Here is an 18,426-nt window from a genome sequence, read left to right on the forward strand (position 1 = left end):
GGGAGATGGTTTCCCCCCCTTTCTGCAAGCAGGCGGTGATTGCCACTGAACCCTGGGGCTCGGGGCTTTGAGAAGATCATCGAATGCAGCCGTAAGTGTGCCATACCAGGAGGTGTCTGTGACTGGGGGCAGCTGGTGGGGGACGCCCTGTCACTCTGGGGTCCTGCCCTCCCTGTGGGTGCCCTCGCCCTGCACAGGGCCCTAACCTTTGCAGGTGTCCCCAAACACCCAAGCCCGGGCTCTGTGTGGGACCCTCCCTGCCACCCTCCCGGCTGCTGCTCTTTGCCAGGAGGAGGACACAGCCACTTGGGCACCTTGCCAGGGCTGGACACCCCTGTGTCCAGGGCATCCCTGCCCCTTGGGCTTCCAGCGCTACCAGTTCAACCTCTGCCTGGCTGCCTGTCCCTGCCAGCAGTGGGAGGGCAGAGCTGCCCTCATGGTCGGGCATCATGCCTTCCCCAAGCGGGTGGGGAGGCTGGGCTGGGCCGGGAGCAGCCGTTGTGGGTTGGGGCTCAGGCGATGTGCCGTCCATCGCACGAGCAGTTACGTCTGCTGGAGCTCCTCTGCTTTCTCCCCTGGGAACCAGTTGAACCGGCGGGAGAGGAGCGGTGCCCGGCCTTGCTGCAGGACAGGCGGTGAGGAGGCTGTGTCACAGGGAGAGGAGGGGACAGGCAGGACGTGCCAGGCGCAGTGCTCACCGCTGCTGCAGCAGCTCCCAGCTGGGGCTAGCCGTGAGCAGCTCCTGTTGCACGGCACTGGGCGATGGACCTCCGGGCAGGTGAGCAGATGGCCTTTTTTCTTCCCTTGTGGGGCAGAGGTGGGGATGTTTTATGGCACGGGCAGTGGCTTGGTAACCTTCCCCTCCCCTCTGCTGTCTGTGGAGCTGGGGCTCGGGGCTCAGCTGCTGGTGTGGCTCTACCTCGAGCAGTGCTGCTCAGAGGCATCTCACTGGGATGTGAAGACATCTGCTCCGGAGGGTGTCGGGGCAGGGAGCACCTCCCATGCACGGCACAGGGCAGGGGCCGGTCATGAAGCTGTCACCCTCCCACCAGCTGTAGGCACAGTGAGAGGGCAGTTTCGGCAGCTGGCTGATTCAGGGAGGCTATTGCACCATGCTCCTCCTGTCCTGCAGCTCCTGCTGCATGAGTCACTCCTGCAGCAGATTCCCTGACCTCACCCGCATCGGTCCATGCCAGGGCCTGGGGTCCCAGGGCTCCCAGCTCACCCCTGGCCCAGCAGAAGCAGGGCGCGTTGGCTGCCCACGTATCCTGGCCTCCTGAGCCCTGCCGTGAGGGCCCAGCAGAAGGGAAGGGCAGGCTGGTCCTGCTCGTCTTCCAAGCACAACTTGGAAGCTGGCAGCGAGATGCTCTGCAGCTCCCTGGGTTGATTGCGGGATTCCATCAGGTAGAGCAAGTGCTGTGGGTTGCAGGATGACCTGGGACCTTGCTCACTATGTAAACACTGTGACCACAGGGGAAATGTTCTCACTCCACCGGCATCTGTCTAAATTTAGCTGCTGTTAGGTCATTCTTTTCCGCTGCCACCTCACTCCTGATGCTGCAAGGCACAGCACCCAGTCTCTGTACCGGGTGCCTGCCCCAAGCCCTCTGTGTGGGCAGGGGAGCGCTGTGGGGCTGACCATGTGCCGGGGCAGTGGCCAAACCCTGCTGTCCCCTCCTGGGCACAGCAGCTCCCAGAGCTGTCCCCACCACCACCCCTGCCTGTGTTTTGCTAATGGGCCATACTGGGACTGAGTGGGCAGCTTGCTGGTCAGGGAGGCCCCGTGGCGGGGTCGGGGGGGATGCTGGGGTGCAGGCAGGTGTGCAGGAGCCGACTGTGACAATGGAGAAGGGTCCAGGACGGCGTTTGCACAGCGGTCTGGGAGAGCAGGAGCTGGCAGCAGCCAGAGAGGTGTGATTTGCAGCCCTGTGCTGTACACTGCATGAGATTTCCTCTGTGCAGCATGCAACCTGTGGTCAGCAGAGAAACAGCTGCTCGTCAGCTGGGCTGTGCCTGGGCACCTTGGTGTCCCCTTGACAATGTCGGGAGTGTTGGCTGGCGCTTGCTTTTGCCAGACCCTGCGGTGTGGACAGGAGGGATGGAGGGGGTGCGGAGCTCCTGCATATCATCGTCATCCTGTAGCAGGACCTGCTTGCCCTGAGAAATGCATCCTCTAGAGGGAACTGCCTGTCCAGAAATGGGCCTGCACAGCTGCGCAGGGATGGCCGTGGGGACAGAGTGGGTTATGGCACTGCACGGCTGCGGGAGCACTGGGACAGCCAGCACCAGTGCTGCAGCTGTGGCACCTTTCTGCTCTTCTGGGTCTTCTCCACTCAGCCGGGTGCTGCCAGGGCACGGCTGGCAAGATGCGCCAGAGCCACAGGGCAGCCCGGCTGCGGGAGGTGGCAGCCAGCAAGTGTCTCCTCAGCCCCAGCCCTGCTCTGCTACCTCCCCGCTCTGCCTGCACTTTTGCTGCCAAAATTCCAGCTACATGGCATGGCTAAACCCTGCTGACTGCCAACAGCTCCCTGTGCAGCCGAGGAGGAGTGGGCACGGGACCAGGAGTGGGGGTACAGGCATCGTCAGGGTGGCCAGCTCCCCACCCACAGTGCAATGCGATGGGCCCTGGGCACAGCCAAAAGCTGCCTGGGGTCCGGCTGAGCTCCCGGCAGGGCTGGGAGCGGGAATAGCAGGGGATCCTGCTTATGGGGAATGTGGACTCCTGTTTACAGCCATTCCCCTCCTGTTTAGGCTGAGGGCAGTGGGTCACCCCCACTCCCCTCTGGGCTCCCTTCTCGGGTCACCATCCTGCCCACTGGCTCACTGGGGGACAGCAGAGGCGGTGGCTGTGCAACCAAGATCACAAGTCTCCAGCACGGGGCTTTGGGGGTAGCAAAAATCTCTGTGCCACAACGCTCAACAGCCTCACGGAGTGCAGTCCCTCCATGCCATAGGGACAGCACGGGGTGGAGGGACGTATCCCAGCCCTACAGCTGTCCTGTTGCCCCTGGGGGATGATCAGAACCCACAGCTTCCCGGAACCATTTGACTGCAGAGCCCGTTCTCCCTCTGCTTTACAGGGCAAGAACCCATCAACGTGCTTGGGGTTGTCTTAGGTGTCGGGCTGGCCTTGCTGATCCTGGTGCTTTTTGGCTACACCTTCATCCAGTGGTACCAGAGGGGCCAGTGCTGGCACCGTGAGTACTGGCAGAGCAGGGGGACAGGCAGCAGCAGGGCAGGGAGGGCTCAGAAGAAAAGGGCTGCAGGGCCTGGGGCGTGGGGAGCATGCCTGACATTTGCTGGGGGCTAGGGAAACTGGCGTGCAGGGTGGCTCTGGGGCAAGCTGGAGGCATGCAGAGGCCAAGGAGGGGGATGCACAGTGATGTCCCAGTGCAGCTGGCTGTCCCGCTGGCTGTCCAGCCCATCCCTATGCTGCCGCACAGACTTGCAGCAAAGCAAAGGCACCACACGGCTCTGACACCTCTCCTTCCTACTTCCCACGGGCCTGACTTGGTCTTCAACCTCTACCATACCTGGTAAGTGAGGCTGTGCAGGGTACCTGGGTCGGGCTGGGTGCTCCCTTTGCATGGTGCCAAGGTGTCGCAAACCCTCACCAGTCCCTAAACCCACTGAGCTCTGCTGTTTGCAGGTGCTGCCCCTCTGGGACATGCCCTGGGGAGTCCCGGCTGTTCAGGGACAGTCCCCACACTGTGGGCTGGCGGGGGGACAGGCAGCTCACTGACATCTCTGCCTTCCCTGCAGCGGGCTGGGGTCAGTGGCGGTGGAGCTGGTGCCGCCATTCAGCATCAGTGGCTTGCTGAGCAGGACGGGAAGCAGCTATGTGCCTTTCCAGGACCGGGGGCCATGAGGCGGAAGCCAGGCTGGTGTGCGGGTGATGGATGAGCGGGTCCCCAGCCGTGTACATCCCCCAGCGCAGCCCACCGCAGCAGCAGCGCTGTGCGGCTGCCCCGAGGTGCCTGGGAGCAGCTGGTGCTTGGGGCAGCTGCAGCAGTGGGTGCCTCTGCGGGGAGCTGAGGCGCTGGGTGGGAGTGCTGTGCCCCAGAGCCTCCATGCCTCCTCGTAGCCCCTGGTCATTGCAGCTTTCCCTGGGATAGTCCCAAGGTTTTTCCTGCAAAAGTCCTCCCCATGCCTGTGGGGCATCAGGGGCTTTCCCTGGGCTCTGCTTTTGTTTCACTCCCCCAGTGCAGGCTTTGGTTTACATTTCCTTCCTCATGCCCCACTGTCCTTGCCCTGGGACTGGACATGTGGCTGGGGGCGAAGGCAGCTGGGGGCTGGGGCTGGAGCGCGTGTGCTCCCTGCACCGCTTCCCCATGCTGCCTCACACCCACCTTCTAGCATCAACAGAAAGAGCAACCAAAACTGGCCATGGGGGAATTCCTCTGTTCTTGCTTCTTTAAAAAACAGCCCCTGAATGTGCTGGATTTCTACTGAAATTGTAACGGTGCAGTTTCTGTTTTCAAAAGAGCTTCTCCAGCTGCTCCCTGCAGGTGCATTTCTCTTGCTGGCCCTCCCCTGCCACAGGCAGCACAGGTAGGTGCCGGAGGTTGGCTGCCATCCCCAGGCTGGTGCACTGGCCCAGCCTCCCCTTGCTTGAGATGGAGGAGGAGGGAGCTGCCTTATCCCACACTTCCTCAGCACACATCCTGGAGAGAAAAGACACCTTCCCCACGGACCCCCACAGCTCAGAGAGACCCCAGTCCTCAGGACCAGCCAGCTGCATGCCCAGGCTGTTGGTGAACAGGGCAGTGGGAGTGCAGGAAACCAGCTAAAAAGGACAGCAATGAGCCACAGAACTGGACAGCTGGTCTTGTGCAACAGGGGAAAATGCCATAGGGAAATGAGACTGCTTCAGACTTCCCTCCTCGGTTGAATATCTAGACCAATGTGGAAATTTGCCCTCCGCACTGATGGTGCAAGCAAACACCTCAGAAAGCCCCTGTGGGCTTTCTCATGCCAGCCGCCTTCAGCCTCGGCAGAGCAAGCAGCCGTGGAAGCGCCTGGAGCACAAGAGCAGCCCTGGCAAAGCTGCTGCGGCCCTCAGAGAGGGATCCCTGCCTGGCAGGTGAGGGCTGGTGAGGCACGGGGGCTTTGGGACCATTTCTTTGCAAACTGTTTTCTCAGAAGGAAAACAAAGAGAAGCTTGGGAGACCGTGCGGTTGCGTCTAGGGAAACCGGTGAGGATGGAGCGGAGAGCCTCAGCCTGCACCCTGGCTTGCAAGGCAGCTGGTGGCTGGCCACAAGCCCCCTCCCTTCTCCTTCCCCGTGCCCGCTGTGCTGCTCCTCGCAGGGTGCTGGGGGAGGAAAGGTGTTTGAACGGGTGCAGCCCCTTGCTGGGGTGGCCGAGGTGCGGTGCTCCCCGCTGCAAGAGCAGGAGAAGGAGAGCCGCTCGCAGAGGAGTTAGAGCTGAATGTCCTCTGTGTGTTAGGCTGTGACTTAGTTCAGGAAAATGTGAGCATCCGGGATTTCCAGAGAGTCGGAGGGACCGTCCGTGCTCTCGGCTATTGAAGCCAAAGCACATGGTCTGTGGCTTTCTGGCAAACTCATCTGGGTTTCATTGAAAGGAGACCCCTGGCTGCTTGTGGAGGGGGAGGGTAATGCCGTCTCTCTCGGCCCCAGGTGCTGCCCCTGGATGCTGCCGGCTGGAGCCTTTCGTGGTGGGCAGGAACTGGCAGCACTCAGCACTGCACGGGATCCGGCCGCAGAGCTTGACGTCAGGAGCATTTAAAAAAGAAAAAAAAAAAAGTCATGCTTAGTTTTGATGATTCTGTTTTTCAGAGGAAGTTGGAAAAAAAGAAAGCAAAAAGCCCCAACCCCCAAAATACCCAGAGGCAGAAGAGATGGTGGAAATGGAAAGGCAGGAGGATGCACACAGCTGGCATTGGCAGCGCCGGTGCAGCGGGGCGCCTGTCGCAGCCGGGCCCTCTGCATGATGCAGGGAGCTTATCTTAAGTGCAAGTAGTGCAACGTCAGATGTAACAGAAGGAAATGTAGCAATGCATCAACAACCCTTCTCCTGACTGCAGTGATTCATGTTTTCACCTGGAAAAAAGTACTCTCCGAGCTGGGTTTCCACCAACAGTTTTAATGGGACTATCCTGCCGTGAAGGTTCTTGGAAACTAAGCGGCTTTTGGAAAAACTCTCCAGTGACCTGGTAGTAGTCAAATGTAGCCCACGGTAAGTCGTTCCTGTTCTGACAGAAACTATTCCCCCACCCCCTGGTTTCGACTTGTTCTGCTGTGCCCTGGAAGTGCTCCTGTCCTTCCCTGGTGCGTGGTCCACCCACGGGACGTGCCGCACGCACAGCACGTCCCTGTGAAATCACCGCAAGCTGCCTGGGTCTTTTTCCCTGCTGCTCCTCTAGTGCACACTCCCACAACACAACACTCACCTGGGACAACTACCCTGGTCCTCAGATGAGTGTGAAGCTCTCAGTGGGCTGGCTTTGTTCTCCTGTTTTGCCAGTTGAGAGGTGGAAACACTCTTCCCTGTGTGAGGTAAAGGCACGTTGCCCTTTGCTGCAGGGCAGAGTCCATGGCTGAAAACGGAAAGCGCAGCTTGACCTTAGAAGAGGATGCACAGATGAATGGACCAAATAAATAACACCACATCCTTTCTGTATTTACAAATTAAATAGAATAAATAACGTCTGTATGCAATAGTGGCAGAACGTGGACTATAGTGTGGGCAGGGCTGCCCTGGCTCATGCTGGGCTCATACGGCAGCTGCTGCATGCATCCTGCACCCCGTCAGAGGTAGCCAGCGCCCTGGGTCTCTGCCATGGGGGCTGAATGCTGAAGGGTCTCTGTACAGTCAGGTTAGTCCCTTGCTCCCTCCCAGTGAGGCCAGCCAGGGTGGGAGCTCCATGCTCCCAGCAGCAGGATGGCTGACGTCAGGCTGCTCTTTGCTTTTGGTATCCATGTTGCGAAAGGTTGGATGGGATCAGCAGCACGGACGTCAGCTGGAGGAGCCCGGCACTTGCCTATGAAAGGGGGAAGTGGGGAGGGGAAGCGGGGAGGGGAAGCACAGGGCTGGCCCCGGCTCCGGCCCCAAGAGTGGCCTTGAGCCCAGGGGCTGCATGGCCCACGCTGGGCTGCTGGGGAGGGCAGACAAGGCAGGATCGCCCTTTGGCAACATCCTGGTGTGTATCCTTGGTGGTCAGAGGAGGCGGGGGCGAGGCCCTCCAGTGCAGTCCATCCCTGTGTATCATCAGCTTTACACCAGAGACTGGCTGGAGGGAAGGTGCAGGGCACGCTGGAGGCTGGCCACAGCAGTACCGGGGCCAAAGCAGCCCCATAAGTAGCTGAGCTGGTGCTTCTCGGGCAAATATCGGCTGGGGCACTGCTCAGTTTGATGCGTTAACATTCAGGGGTCGGCGGTAGCTTATCGGAGTAGCTGCTCCCCGTGGGCAGTGGCTAGAAGAGGTAGTTGGGACAGCGTGTGGGGCTGGCAGGCACCCGCTCCCCAGCACGGGGATGGCTCACAGGCGGCTGTCCTTGCTGTCCCCGTTGAGCAGGCTCAGGGGGTTGATTTGCAGCGTGAGCCACTTGTTGGTGCTGAGGCTGGAGGTGAGGGGCAGCGTCCCCAGGAGGTCAGTGTTGAAGATGCTCAGGTCAAAGGGAGCTTTCAGGAGCTCGGGGCTGGCTTTGGAGGCCGAGGGAGCACCTGGAGCCCCATAGCTCAGCAGAGTCGGGGCTTGGGGCCCCACCTGGCTGGAAAAGTCCCAGGCAGTGGGCTCCCGAGGGGTGCCCCATGGAGCAAGGTCCTGTGCGTGGCTGCGGGGATGCTCGGGAGAGAACTGCTTCAAGTACCCTTTGGCCACAGCCAGCTCGGAGCACTCTACATCCAGCACGACGTCAGTGCTGCCAGGGTCCTGCGGGGATCCTGCACAGCCTGAGAAGGGTAGCCCCTTGGCTGGGTCCTGCCTCGGCTCCACCATGCCCTTGGACTGCTGCAGGTACCCGCGGAACTCCACGACTTGCTGGCCGTCCTGGCCGGCGGCAGGGGAGAGGCTGAGCTCCCCTCTGCAGGGCTGCCTGGCCTCCGCAGGGCTGGCGTTCCTGCTGCCGGAGGAGCACGTGGGGCGAGGGCAGGCGCTCTCCAAGCCCATGCCGCTGTCGTCGCCAGTGGGCAGCTGCCGCTTGTAGCCCTGGGGCTCAGGGCCTGAGGAGCAGCTCAGTTCGGAGGAGGAGGTGTGCAGGCAGATGCCACTGTCAGTGCTGGTGCAGCTGCTGTCTCCGCTCCCCCTGGCCTCCAGCCCCAGCAGGCATACCCAGTCCTCGGGCCATGCTGGGAGCCTCCAGCCCTTCTCCACGGGCAGCTGGGCTGTGCCGGTGCTGCCGTCAGGGCCACTGTCCTGCTGGGGCTCCTTCTGGCACAGGAACAGCTGCTGGACAGGATCTGCGTCCGGGCTGCCTGAGGATGAGGATTCCTGCTCCACCCAGAGCGAGCTCTGTTTTATGAAAGACTTCTGGGAGGGAGAGAAAAGAGGGGAGTGAGCCGTGCTTCGTCCCTGTTTGTTGCCTGCCTCTCCCAAGAGCTATCAAAGCCTGCATCCTCACGCCGGCCGCAAAGGGTGCCGCATGCCTGGCTGCCTTACCAGGACGGACGGTGGCCTCATGGGTTTCTTTATGTAGGTGCACACCAGCAGAGCCCCCAGGAGACCCAAGAGCAACAGGGTGATGAAGGAGGAGCTGACGGTGCTCAGGACAAGCTCTGCGCTCCCTGCAAGAGAGGACATGCCCAGGTGAGGCAGGAAGGGCAGAGTCCTTGGTGCAGGTAGCACGAAGGCCCTGCAGCAGGGGCGTGGAGCGGCCGTCCTGGTGCGGACTCCCGCAGCCCCAGGGCCAGGAGGCTGAGGAGGAGCCGCATCCCGCAAGGTCCCCCCTTCCCTGGCTCCCCCACCACTTACTGTCTCTCTCGCCGATGGTGACACACTGCTCGTTGGTGCGCGTGGTGCGGGTGTGCCGGCTGGCCACGTCGGGCTCCACGCTGATGCAGTACTCCGTGTGCCAGAAGAGATTGCTGACGTTGAACTCTGGGGTGGTCTCCACCACTTCGTACTGCAATGACGAGAGCACAGGGCTGGTACCTGAGAGCCCCCAGCTCCTGCGGGAGTGCTGGGCCCCGTGTTTTCCTCCCTCCTCCTCCACTGTCCCCTGGGGAAAGTCCCCAGGGTGCTTAGCAATACGGCTGACAGTAACTAGACCCAAAATCCCAACAAGAGTTGGGGAACGTACTGCAATAAAACGTGCAGAGAAATCTCTCTGCCATGTCGTGGCTGTGAGAAAGCTCAATATTAAGTTTTACAGAAGACTGTACTTTAAAACCATGTTTTTCAACTTGAGCAGCACTGCGCATGACAGATGGGGATAGCACTGGACCAGCAACTCATCTCACCGTCCGATTGTCCTGTGCCCTCCTGACATACACCCGGTATCGCCTCGTGTGCTTCTGTATGTCGTCGTATTTCACAGTGAGGTTGCCCGCCCTGAAGAGCAGCTGCAGCTGCACGTGGATGGTGTTGCCTGTCACAGAGAGGCTCTGGCCTGACAGGCGCAGGCTGGCTGGAAACGAGTCAGTTGGGAGAGTGCGTTAGGGTTTTCTCCTGTCTGCAGCTCTAAGAGCCTTTGCAGCAGCGGATGGAGCTGTTGACGGTTCCTTGCAGCCGGTGCCGCCCGTCCTAGGTTTGTCCCATCCCATCCCGCAGCCTGGCTGCCCTCCGGGACAGTAGGAAGAGAGAGATATCCCTGCTCTCATGTGTCCCAAAGTTCCTCCCAAGCAGTTTGGCACCCTGACCTGTGTCATCCTCAAAGCCTCCTGCCCCCTGCCGAAGAGTGGAGGCAGACACCCGACCTACCTTCTTGCGGGGAGAAAGAGTTGGTCCTTTGCCACGGGGACGTGTGGTTTCTGGACACGGCCCTGACCCGTGCATAGTAGCGCAGGGCAGGATCCAGGGTGTAGTATGTGAGGTCGCACGAGTGCCCCAAGATCTTCATGCAGTTTGGGATGGCTGTCCAGGAGAAATTCGTGCCGTAGCTGCAGGGAGAAGCGCCTGGAGTGAGAGCAGTGTGGGCAGGCACCAGTGACTCAGGTATCACCGCACTCAATATCAGATCTCAGGCAGGGGCCGAACCCCCTTGTGCCCCTGTTGCTGTACTCACACTTTGTACTCCACTTCGTAGCGGACATTGCTGGGAGGGTTGTGTCCTGGCTCCCACCGCAGCAGGTGATGCGCTATCTTTGCAGCAAAGCGCACGTGCGTGGGGCTCGCCAGCTTCTCACCTGCGGGACCGAAGGCAAGCGTTAGGTGAGGCTGCACATCATCCCGTCCTGCTGGTGCCCGCAAGAGTTGGGCAGAGCTCCTTGTGATTGCCCCCTCGATGGCTCGCCTGGAGCTTGATCACTGCGTTCAGCAGTGACCACCCACCCAAAAAGCACAAGGATTGGCCCAGGCCTGTCCCACTTCCAAGTTTCAGTGTTTGCTCAACCCCTTCTTTCCCTTCCTCTCTCTTCTGGGGAGAGCCCAGCTCAGCCCAGCCAAGAGGATCTCGGTGCTTTTCTGGCCTGAGAAGGGAGCCTGCTGTATTTGCACCCGTGACCACGCCTGTCATTTGCTAGCAGCTCTGTTTGGATTCAGCTTTCCTGTTTTGCTTGTCTGCTGTCTGAACAAAGAGACTTTTTCACACCTCCTGCCTGAATTTCGGTATTGTCACCTGGCAGCAAAGCATCACTCAATAACATCTGTTCACCCTTTCTGCGCTGGTTTCCTCAGCAGCCGCTGTCTGCCAGAAAACACTAAGCTGCACCGGTGCCCCGGGAGGATGGCTGGCAGCAGAGCACCGCGCTAGCAACCAGGGCATTTCACCACAATACAAGGCACCGTGGTCCGCACTGGTGGAGATCAGCAAGGCTGATGCCTGAGGACTAACAAACACAGCCTTTAGGCTCCCAACCAGCAAAGAAAAGTGAGCGGTGAGCAAGGAACCTTGACTGTGTACTGCTCCAAGCAGGCAGGAGCCTGTGGGCACCACCAGCCTGAGCACCGGCCAGCCAGCAAAGGCGTCCGACCTGCAGCTCCAAACCGCAGCGGCTCCACCCGCTGCCTGCCCTGCGTGCCTTCCCCCGTTTTGGTCCCCAGCCCCGTGCTGCGACCTTAGGCGCGGAGGGCAGCGGAGCAGCCTGCCAGAAGCCGTGGGGCTTGGGCACAGTGAGCGGGGAGCTAAAGACCAGGGCGGTGTGGGCAAAAGAGACTTACCGTCCGTCCGCCAGGCAAGGAGCAGTGCCACAAACAGTGCCAGGGCTGTGGTGGAGGGGGCCATGCCGGCTTAGCATCCTCTCCGGGCGCTGGGCTGGGCGAGCAGGGTGCCGAGCTCTGCTCTGGCGGGTTGCTGAACACTTGTTTTTCCCCAGAGGCTGGCTCAGTGACGTCTCGGAGGCGTTAGCGCAGTGGGAGGAAAGTAGCTGTGTCGCGACTTCCACTTTTCTTTACTGTCCACCCACTCACCCACAGCTAATCTCTCAGCCCAGGCTGGGCATTTCCTACAGGCAGCCTTCAAGGAAGAACTTTGGGGGCTTTTCTAAACAAAATGGTATACCGCTGAGAAAGGGAAAATAAGAGTAAATCGTGCGTCTGCTGCTTCATTATTAAATGAGATGTTAAAAGCAGAGCACAGGGGCTGAGCGTAAGTACCTAGGCTGACCTGTCACCGGGATTTTACCGAGCACAGCACCCGCTCAGCAGTGTCCCCTCGGGCCAGTGTCCTGTCCTGCCAGCGGCTAAAGCCGGTCGGGTCCTAGCCAGCCCTGGGGAGCCCGGCAGCCCCGGGAGGGGGTTCTTGCTTTCCCTTCCTTTGGGCTCAGCCCGTACCCTGCTGCTTCAGTCCGCAGTTCGCCTTTCCCCACTTCCGGGGCTGAGTGACAGCCTCTGGGCTGTTATGTGTCCTGCGAGCGCCTACGCGTGTGCGTGACAGCGCAAGCTCTGACGTCGGGTGCGGCGGAGGGGGCTGTAAGCTGTCCCCGGGGCTCCGGCAGCTGTCGGCTCGACCCGGGGCCCCAAGACGGCCACAATGCACGTGGCTGCGGGGGTCTGGCCTCACAGCAATGTCCTGCCGGTCTGGTGACGCTGGCCTCAGGTGCTAGGACCTGAATTACCACCGAGTGGACTGCGGGTCCTCTGCTTTGCCTTCTGGCAGGCAGAATTACAATAGAGCTTGCTCGAGGGCTTTCCTGGGGCCTGTGCAAACCCAGGAGCCCTCATGTGATGGAGAGCGATTTGTCTTGAGAAGAGGGATTTCCCACTGGGGAATTAGTGGAAAAGACACAGATAAAAAGAGCAAGCAAAACCAAGAGTGCTCTGGACAGCCTCAGAAAGCTTCAGAGCAGTCCCTGGCTCGGTGGGTGCAGAGGTGCAGAACCCCAGGTGCCTTTTGCCACAGCAGAATGGCTCCTCAAAGAGCCACCTTAAATGCCCAAAGTGGGAGATTTCTGCTTTTTCCCCTGACTCTAAACAGAGTCTGTCCCCTGACTCATCCTTCCTGCTAAAGCCCACAGGCTTCCATGAACTCACAGCCTTGCTAGAGCACCAGCAAATTCATCAGCTGCAGGCTGGGTCCAGCGGTGCCGCCGAGCTGTCCTCCGGTACCTGGCGGCAGGACCTCGGGTACGGGACCATGGCTTGCCTGGCTCTTGTGGCACCTGGGGATACGCCGGCTTCGGCTCCGCTGTGCCAGGGCCACGGGGAATACAGGCACGGGGTGGTGGTGCTGGGTGCCCAGCAGTGGGGAGAGTCTCTCCCTCGCCAACAGCCATTCCTCTGCTGAGGGCTAGCCATAGGAATGGGCAGGGAATGAGGACTCCAGCAGCAGATCCCCTCCCTGGCTTCACCCCAGCTTGACTTTATTCTCCCCTCTTTGGGAGACCAGCTGATGTCCTGTCACTCTGCTGTCAGCTCATGAGTCAGATCTGGCATCCACTGAATTTAGGAGTCCTGAGGTGAAGCACAGCCCATCCCACACAAAACCACAGCTCGTGTTTCATGTAAAGGAATGAAAATCAAAAGCAATGGGACCAAAAATGTGGAAGGAGGGAGCTGTGTGGAAAAGACATCGTGGGACTGGTCCGGTGGGTGAGGCGGTTCAGAGGTGAGGCGGTTCAGAGGCTTGGGAGAAATGGTTGGCAATTTCGGGGAAAATGAAATGGGCTGAGCAGAAATGACAGTTCTGCAGAACCCTCAGATCGTGAGCAGCACAGTTACCCCGCAGTGCTCGTGCTGGCACCTGAGCTGCTGTGCAGGTGCGGGCACTGCCAGGTGCCACAGGAGGAGCTGGCGGCGGGATGGCGCAGCGGTGTCCCCACACGCTGCCCGCTCTGTGGCTCGCAGCGCAGATGCTGCCCAGCTTCCCTGTCTTGTCAGTGCTTTCCCCTCATCCTCCATGAAATGCCACTTGGCATCCTTGAGGCAGCAGAATTCTCATCTCCCTGCTACCTTTGCTGGCACCAGCTCTGCTGTGAGGGGCCCCAGGGAGGGAGCCGCTGTCTCGCAGGGAAAGAAGGGCAGACCTGTCTTCCCAGCCTGAGGCAGGTGGGCACAGAAGCCCCTGCCCAGCATGCAGCCCTGTCCCGTGGGCATGCACTGTGCTGAGGCACCCCCAGCCCCTGCAGCCCCAGCACAGGCAGGGGAGCCAGCGATAATCGCAGACAAGCTTTGCAGCAGGCGTTGCTGACCACCCGAAGCACTGCATTAAAACCAGGGTGTTGCAGAAAAGAGCAGCCCCACTTTTTCGATGTCAGCAGGAGAGGTTTTGAGTTCACGGGTCAAACCAGCCCTCGAGAACGCTGCTGAGTTTCCTTTTCATCTTCAAAATAATTGACTAATCTTTGAATAGGAATAGCCCTGGTTTTAATAACCTGGAAATCACCTGAGTCAGAACTGCACAGCAGGTCTTTCCCCAGAGCCTCTGCAGCTCCTCTTGGACACCACCACAGAGAAACCTAGCCCATAGAACCCCTGGGTGAGCTGGTCTCTGCTTTTCCCTGCCCTCCACTACTGCAGACCTCGCGGAGTTTTGCCCAGGGCGGCAGGGGGGTCGTACAGCCCCGGAGGGGCAGGCTCTGGCAGCGACGCTGCACCCCGCGGCGCAGGGCTGGGGCCCGAGGGCTGGTTCTGCGCGGGCACAGCCCTGCCGTGGGACAAAGCACCTTGCCTGGAAGAGCAGAGTTATCCTCTTCCCTTCCCAGTTCTCTCATGCCTGGAGGTCAGAGCAGAGAGCAGAGGTGCCGCCGGGCTCTCCTGGGCTGGCAGTGCCGGCTCTGGCTCCGGCTGTGCCTCGGTCTGCAAGCTGGGAGGGTGGGAGGGTACAGCAGGGCTCATAGGAACGGTTACCAGCAAGAAACTGTGAGGATTTCACCTGGGAGGTGTTGCACATGCCTGACATTTAACATCAGGTTGATGGGGTCAAGCCCAGACACAACAGTTCTCTGTAACTTGCTTTCCGTAGGTGGCTTTGTAGAAACACCAGCAAGCAATCATTCCTGGAGCTACTTTCTGAGAATCCCTTTTCAGAAGAGGACGTGGCAGCTTGCACAGGCATGCAGGCAAGGCCAGCTCAGGGGACATAGCTCCCTGCTTGGCAGCCCATGCCTCCCTCCGTCCCTGCACCCCAGCAGGGCAGAGCCCTCAGCGGCATGGGGTAGCTGCAAAAAGCAAACAAAATGCTGTTAGTCCTACACGTGGAAACTAGGGAGGAGTGCGCTGCAGGACGAGGGCTGGCTCAGAAACCACCCTGGAAGCAGGGGATCCCCAGAGCAGGTGGCCTGGCTCGTGGCCACCACCGGGCAAGTGTTTGCCCCGTGCGCTGAAGCGCACGTGCTGGACCTGCCAGGGCAGCGAGGCCCTGGGTGGGCTCATTGGAAAGAGGCAGGCAAAGGGCTTGACAATGAGCTCGCCAGAAGAGAAGAGGGGTAAACACCAAGATCAGGATGGACTCGGGTGTCGGTCTTCTCCACCAAGCTCCCTGATCCCCCTCTCTGGCCACCGGGGTTTGGCCCCAGGCTGTGTGCAGGAGAAGGACAGGAATTGACCCCTCTGGGAAGGGACGGGATGGGGAGCCCTGGGGCAGGGTGGAGGGGACAGCGGGATCCATCCTGGGCTTTTCAGCCTTGAAATCAAGGGGGCTTCAAAGCAGGTTTCCTTCAAGCTTGGACGGCCCTGCTTGTCTCCTACGCTTCCGATGAGCAGGTGTGGGTGGGGAGCCGGATGAATAAGGGACTTACGCTATGAATAATGCCAGGAGAAATGTGCCTGGAAAATAGAGTGTTGGGATGGGGCTCACGGGAGGCACCACGCTGTCGGACAGAGCCTCCCAGGACTGAGCCATCGAAGAGGTTGCCCTCCTCCCGGTCGAGCCATGCACTGCCCTCACACTGCCCAGTGCCAGCCCTCACAAGCGGGCAGGCAGGACGGGGGCCATTTCTTGCAATGACCTCTTATCCCAGAGGCTGCTCATCCACACACTGGCCGAAGCTGGGAGCAGCCTGGATCACATGAAGCACCATCCCGCCTCTCTGCTGCGCAGTGCAGAGCAGAGACCGCGGTGCAGCCCCGGCCGATAAGGAGTGCGGGCACAGGCTCCCCACCAGCCTTGTTCATCCGCCCTGCAGCCGCTCCTCTGGCAGCCAGGGGCTGGGGCGAGCGGGGCGTGTGGCACTGAGGGTCATGGGTCCGGGGTCTGGACATCAGAAAGCGCACAGTGGAGCTGGGCCTTTTTCCTTTTAGTCTGGATATTTTTACCTGTTTCGCCCAAATGTGAGTTCTGGGTTAAGCAAAGCATCCCCTGGCTCATGCCCACAGAAGGAAGTGGGAGACCGCTGCTTTCTCCTTGCACAATGCGAGAGCATTGCTCCATTAGCAAAGGAGTGAAAAAGCCTCTAGAGAAACTAGAGGGAAACGGCATTTCTTTTCCCTTGAAACAGGGCATTCTGGACTTCTCGGTCACCCGGGGCGCATGAGAGGGTTTTTACTGAGGTTGGACATGGCTGCGCATCCCCTCCTCTCCCATCCTCTGCTGGCGCGTGCAGCCCTCGGCCCGGGGCAGGAGAGGTGCAGGCGAGTGTGGGGCAGGCACACAGTGGAGAAGGGCGGCCTTGGGTGGGCAAGCAGCTGGGAGAGTGGTGAGGAGCCCCGGGTGCCTGGGATGCTGCTCTCTCCCAGGGCCAGACCCCACCTGCTCCCAGACTCCCAGACATTTGGCAGCAGCTGAGGCTCCTGCTGCCCCTGCCCAGCGTTCCTCAGGGCCTGGCTGGGGTGACCGGCAGCAGAGGCAGGTATTTTGCACGCTGTGCCTGGAGCAGTTGGGAAACAGGCAGCGGTAGAGCCGGGCGGCAGGTCAGACTGGTTTCCCTCCGCACCCGGCGCTGGCACTGACGTACGAGCCCGCTCGCCAAACAGATTCTGCCCCGTCCCCGCGGACCTGACTTTGTTCTGCACCGCGCTGCGCAGCGAAGGATGGCTGTGCCGGAGCTGTGATCCCAGCCCAGCCCTGCAGCGGCCGATGGACGGGAAAACCTCTCCGGTAAGGCGTGGGCAGCTCCCCCAGCTCCGACCCAGCTAGAAGTACCGGGGGTTGTTCTGTGGCCGTACGGACCTGCTTTCCTCGGGGTTTGGTGGAGCGCCCAGTTTCTGCCTCTTGCTCTCTGGGGCATTGCCTTCGCAGAGGAGGACCCGGGGCGAGCTGCCTGTGGGGCTGCTGCCTCTGGCACCCCCTCGGCACACGGAGGGAGGAGGACTGCCACCAGCATCCCTGGTGTCAGCCCCATGCCGGCAGAGGAGGCGTCGGGGGCCCCTGGCACCACTGCTTTTCCACACTGGAGCAAATTTGTGAACTGGGGGGGTACAGGCTGGTGGAGCGGGCTGGCGCTGCTGGTGCCGCTTGGCGCCCACGGAAGCTGTGCAATCCTGAGCCCTCTGGCACCTCCCGCCAGCACATCAGTAGCAGCGGCAGCACGCTGGTGGCCTTGGCCCCCGCTGCTCTCCCTCGCCCGCTCTCCTGGCAGTTTTCCTCATGCTCTTTTCGGGCTGGGTTGACTGGGTCCTGCTCGGTCTCGGCCATGGGGCCTTGCTGAGCATCCTGTCATGAGGAAAACATCCATCCCCGGCTGGGCAGTGGGCTCAGCCTGCCCGGGTGAGGCAGCAGGTAATTACCGCGCAGAGCGCTGCTGGCTGTGCCAGCAACATCCGGAACATGCAAAGGCGGCAGTGACGGGGTGGATGGGGCTCGAGGGGAGGCAGGGCCAGCTGTAAAAGCCACCCTCTTCCTGCCCCTTGGCGTGCAGGTGCCTCAGAGGCAGCCAGGAGCAGGGGCAGAGTGGGCTCGTACCAGATCCTGGCTGTGTCCTGAGGGAGGGGCAGCTTGCCCCCAGCACTGCCTTGCAGTGTGATCCCGGCTCTGGGTGGCCCTGAAAGTGGGCAGCAGCACCACGTCTTGCTGAAAGCAGGGCAGGAATTGGGATGCCCACATATGGAGACAATTACCCAGTATTGGGCATCCCCACCGGGCCACCTTGGCTTTGTCACTTGCATTAAATGGGCCATTAGGATTCCTGGGTGCCACCCTTGGCTCTGCAACTGCAGGAGAGTCACTTCATCTTTCTGTGCCTCTGTTTGCCCCTCCGTGGAACGGGGTGAGCAGCGATTATTCACCCCCTGGAACATTTTCTGATCCCTGCCTGAAGGGCTGCTCACACTGGCATACGGCAGCCTGTCCCTGGCCAGATTGGGCTGACTCAATCAACACGGCTTGTCATCTGCACTTGCAGAATGGCCCTTCTGTGCTCTGAGATTTCACTTCCCCGTGCGTTGCCGCTTTACGGCATCCGGGTCTCGGCAGCGTCCTCTTGCAGCTCCTGCTCGGTTTGTCCCTGGGACTGGGGGGTCTGCCCCCTCCCAGGGAGGCACCGCTGAGGCATCGCTCAGCTGCGGCACTCGAGTGGGATGGGTGTCACTGGGAGGGAACGGGGCCTTTCACAGACTCGGGAGGGTTTTGTCCCAGGGGAGCACGAGGACAATGTCGCTGTTGTGTGCTTGCTGAGCTAATCCGCCCTGGACAATCAGGGCTCCGCAGCCAGGTGAAGGAGCCAGTTCCCTGCCCCGAACAAGGGGGCTGTGAGCCGCAGAGAGCGATGGTGAGGGGCAGGCTGCTGAGCTCAGCTGGGAAAGATGATCACCTCTTTAGGCAGCTCCTTCCAGCTTATTTAAGCCAGGCTGCCTCCCTCCACTCTTGATGCTCCACATTTTTGGTAGTCCCTGTGCCCTTTTGCTCCTCTGAGACATGGCTGGGACCTGGGTCTGGTTGCAACACCCCAGGTGTTGCCTTGCTTCTGCTCTCCCTCCCACTCCGAAACTATGGGTG

General features: G+C 60.6%; 4 protein-coding genes across 6 annotated transcripts in view; 2 read left to right on the plus strand and 2 right to left on the minus strand.

Annotated features, from left to right (window-relative positions):
* Positions 1-6,680, plus strand: SMIM35 (small integral membrane protein 35). Its single transcript, XM_052786670.1, has 7 exons — positions 1-91; positions 587-778; positions 3,081-3,197; positions 3,503-3,536; positions 3,763-3,892; positions 4,485-5,083; positions 5,797-6,680. The coding sequence occupies exons 2-5, from the start codon at positions 763-765 to the stop codon at positions 3,866-3,868; spliced, it is 273 nt and encodes a 90-aa protein (XP_052642630.1). The 5' UTR covers positions 1-91; positions 587-762; the 3' UTR covers positions 3,869-3,892; positions 4,485-5,083; positions 5,797-6,680.
* The window catches only part of LOC128141648 (T-cell surface glycoprotein CD3 epsilon chain), a 134,443-nt gene that overhangs the window by 66,203 nt on the left and 49,814 nt on the right, over positions 1-18,426 (minus strand). The window lies entirely within an intron of this gene.
* The window catches only part of TMPRSS13 (transmembrane serine protease 13), a 22,705-nt gene continuing 10,133 nt past the window's right edge, over positions 5,855-18,426 (plus strand). The window contains exon 1 of one of the 3 annotated variants that reach the window (XM_052786646.1): positions 5,855-6,196. Coding sequence is in view for 1 of the 3 variants with exons in the window: in XM_052786645.1 (XP_052642605.1) it covers positions 16,570-16,590 (21 nt within the window). In the remaining 2 variants the exon portion in view is untranslated. Of the gene's footprint in view, positions 6,197-16,372; positions 16,591-17,111; positions 17,212-18,426 lie in introns of those variants that run through there. The other 2 variants (XM_052786645.1, XM_052786647.1) reach the window with 2 other exon arrangements.
* Positions 7,029-11,425, minus strand: IL10RA (interleukin 10 receptor subunit alpha). The gene is made up of 7 exons (XM_052786643.1): positions 11,277-11,425; positions 10,183-10,303; positions 9,879-10,057; positions 9,419-9,585; positions 8,931-9,081; positions 8,619-8,743; positions 7,029-8,489 (listed from the first exon to the last, which is right to left on the minus strand). Exons 1-7 carry the CDS (start codon positions 11,338-11,340, stop codon positions 7,500-7,502), a joined length of 1,797 nt encoding a protein of 598 aa, XP_052642603.1. The 5' UTR covers positions 11,341-11,425; the 3' UTR covers positions 7,029-7,499.

The sequence above is a fragment of the Harpia harpyja genome, chromosome 4, assembly GCF_026419915.1.
Source record: "Harpia harpyja isolate bHarHar1 chromosome 4, bHarHar1 primary haplotype, whole genome shotgun sequence".
Lineage (NCBI taxonomy): Eukaryota > Metazoa > Chordata > Aves > Accipitriformes > Accipitridae > Harpia > Harpia harpyja.

Coding starts and splice junctions, on each gene's coding strand:
- SMIM35 (XM_052786670.1), top strand. Junction 3,198..3,502: donor GAGGGGCCAGTGCTGGCACC/GTGAGTACTGGC, acceptor CTACTTCCCACG/GGCCTGACTTGGTCTTCAAC. Junction 3,537..3,762: donor TTCAACCTCTACCATACCTG/GTAAGTGAGGCT, acceptor CCTTCCCTGCAG/CGGGCTGGGGTCAGTGGCGG.
- IL10RA (XM_052786643.1), bottom strand. CDS start 11,340: ATGGCCCCCTCCACCACAGCCCTGGCACTGTTTGTGGCACTGCTCCTT. Junction 9,082..9,418: donor GGGCACAGGACAATCGGACG/GTGAGATGAGTT, acceptor TCGTCATTGCAG/TACGAAGTGGTGGAGACCAC. Junction 8,744..8,930: donor CACCATCGGCGAGAGAGACA/GTAAGTGGTGGG, acceptor CCTCTCTTGCAG/GGAGCGCAGAGCTTGTCCTG.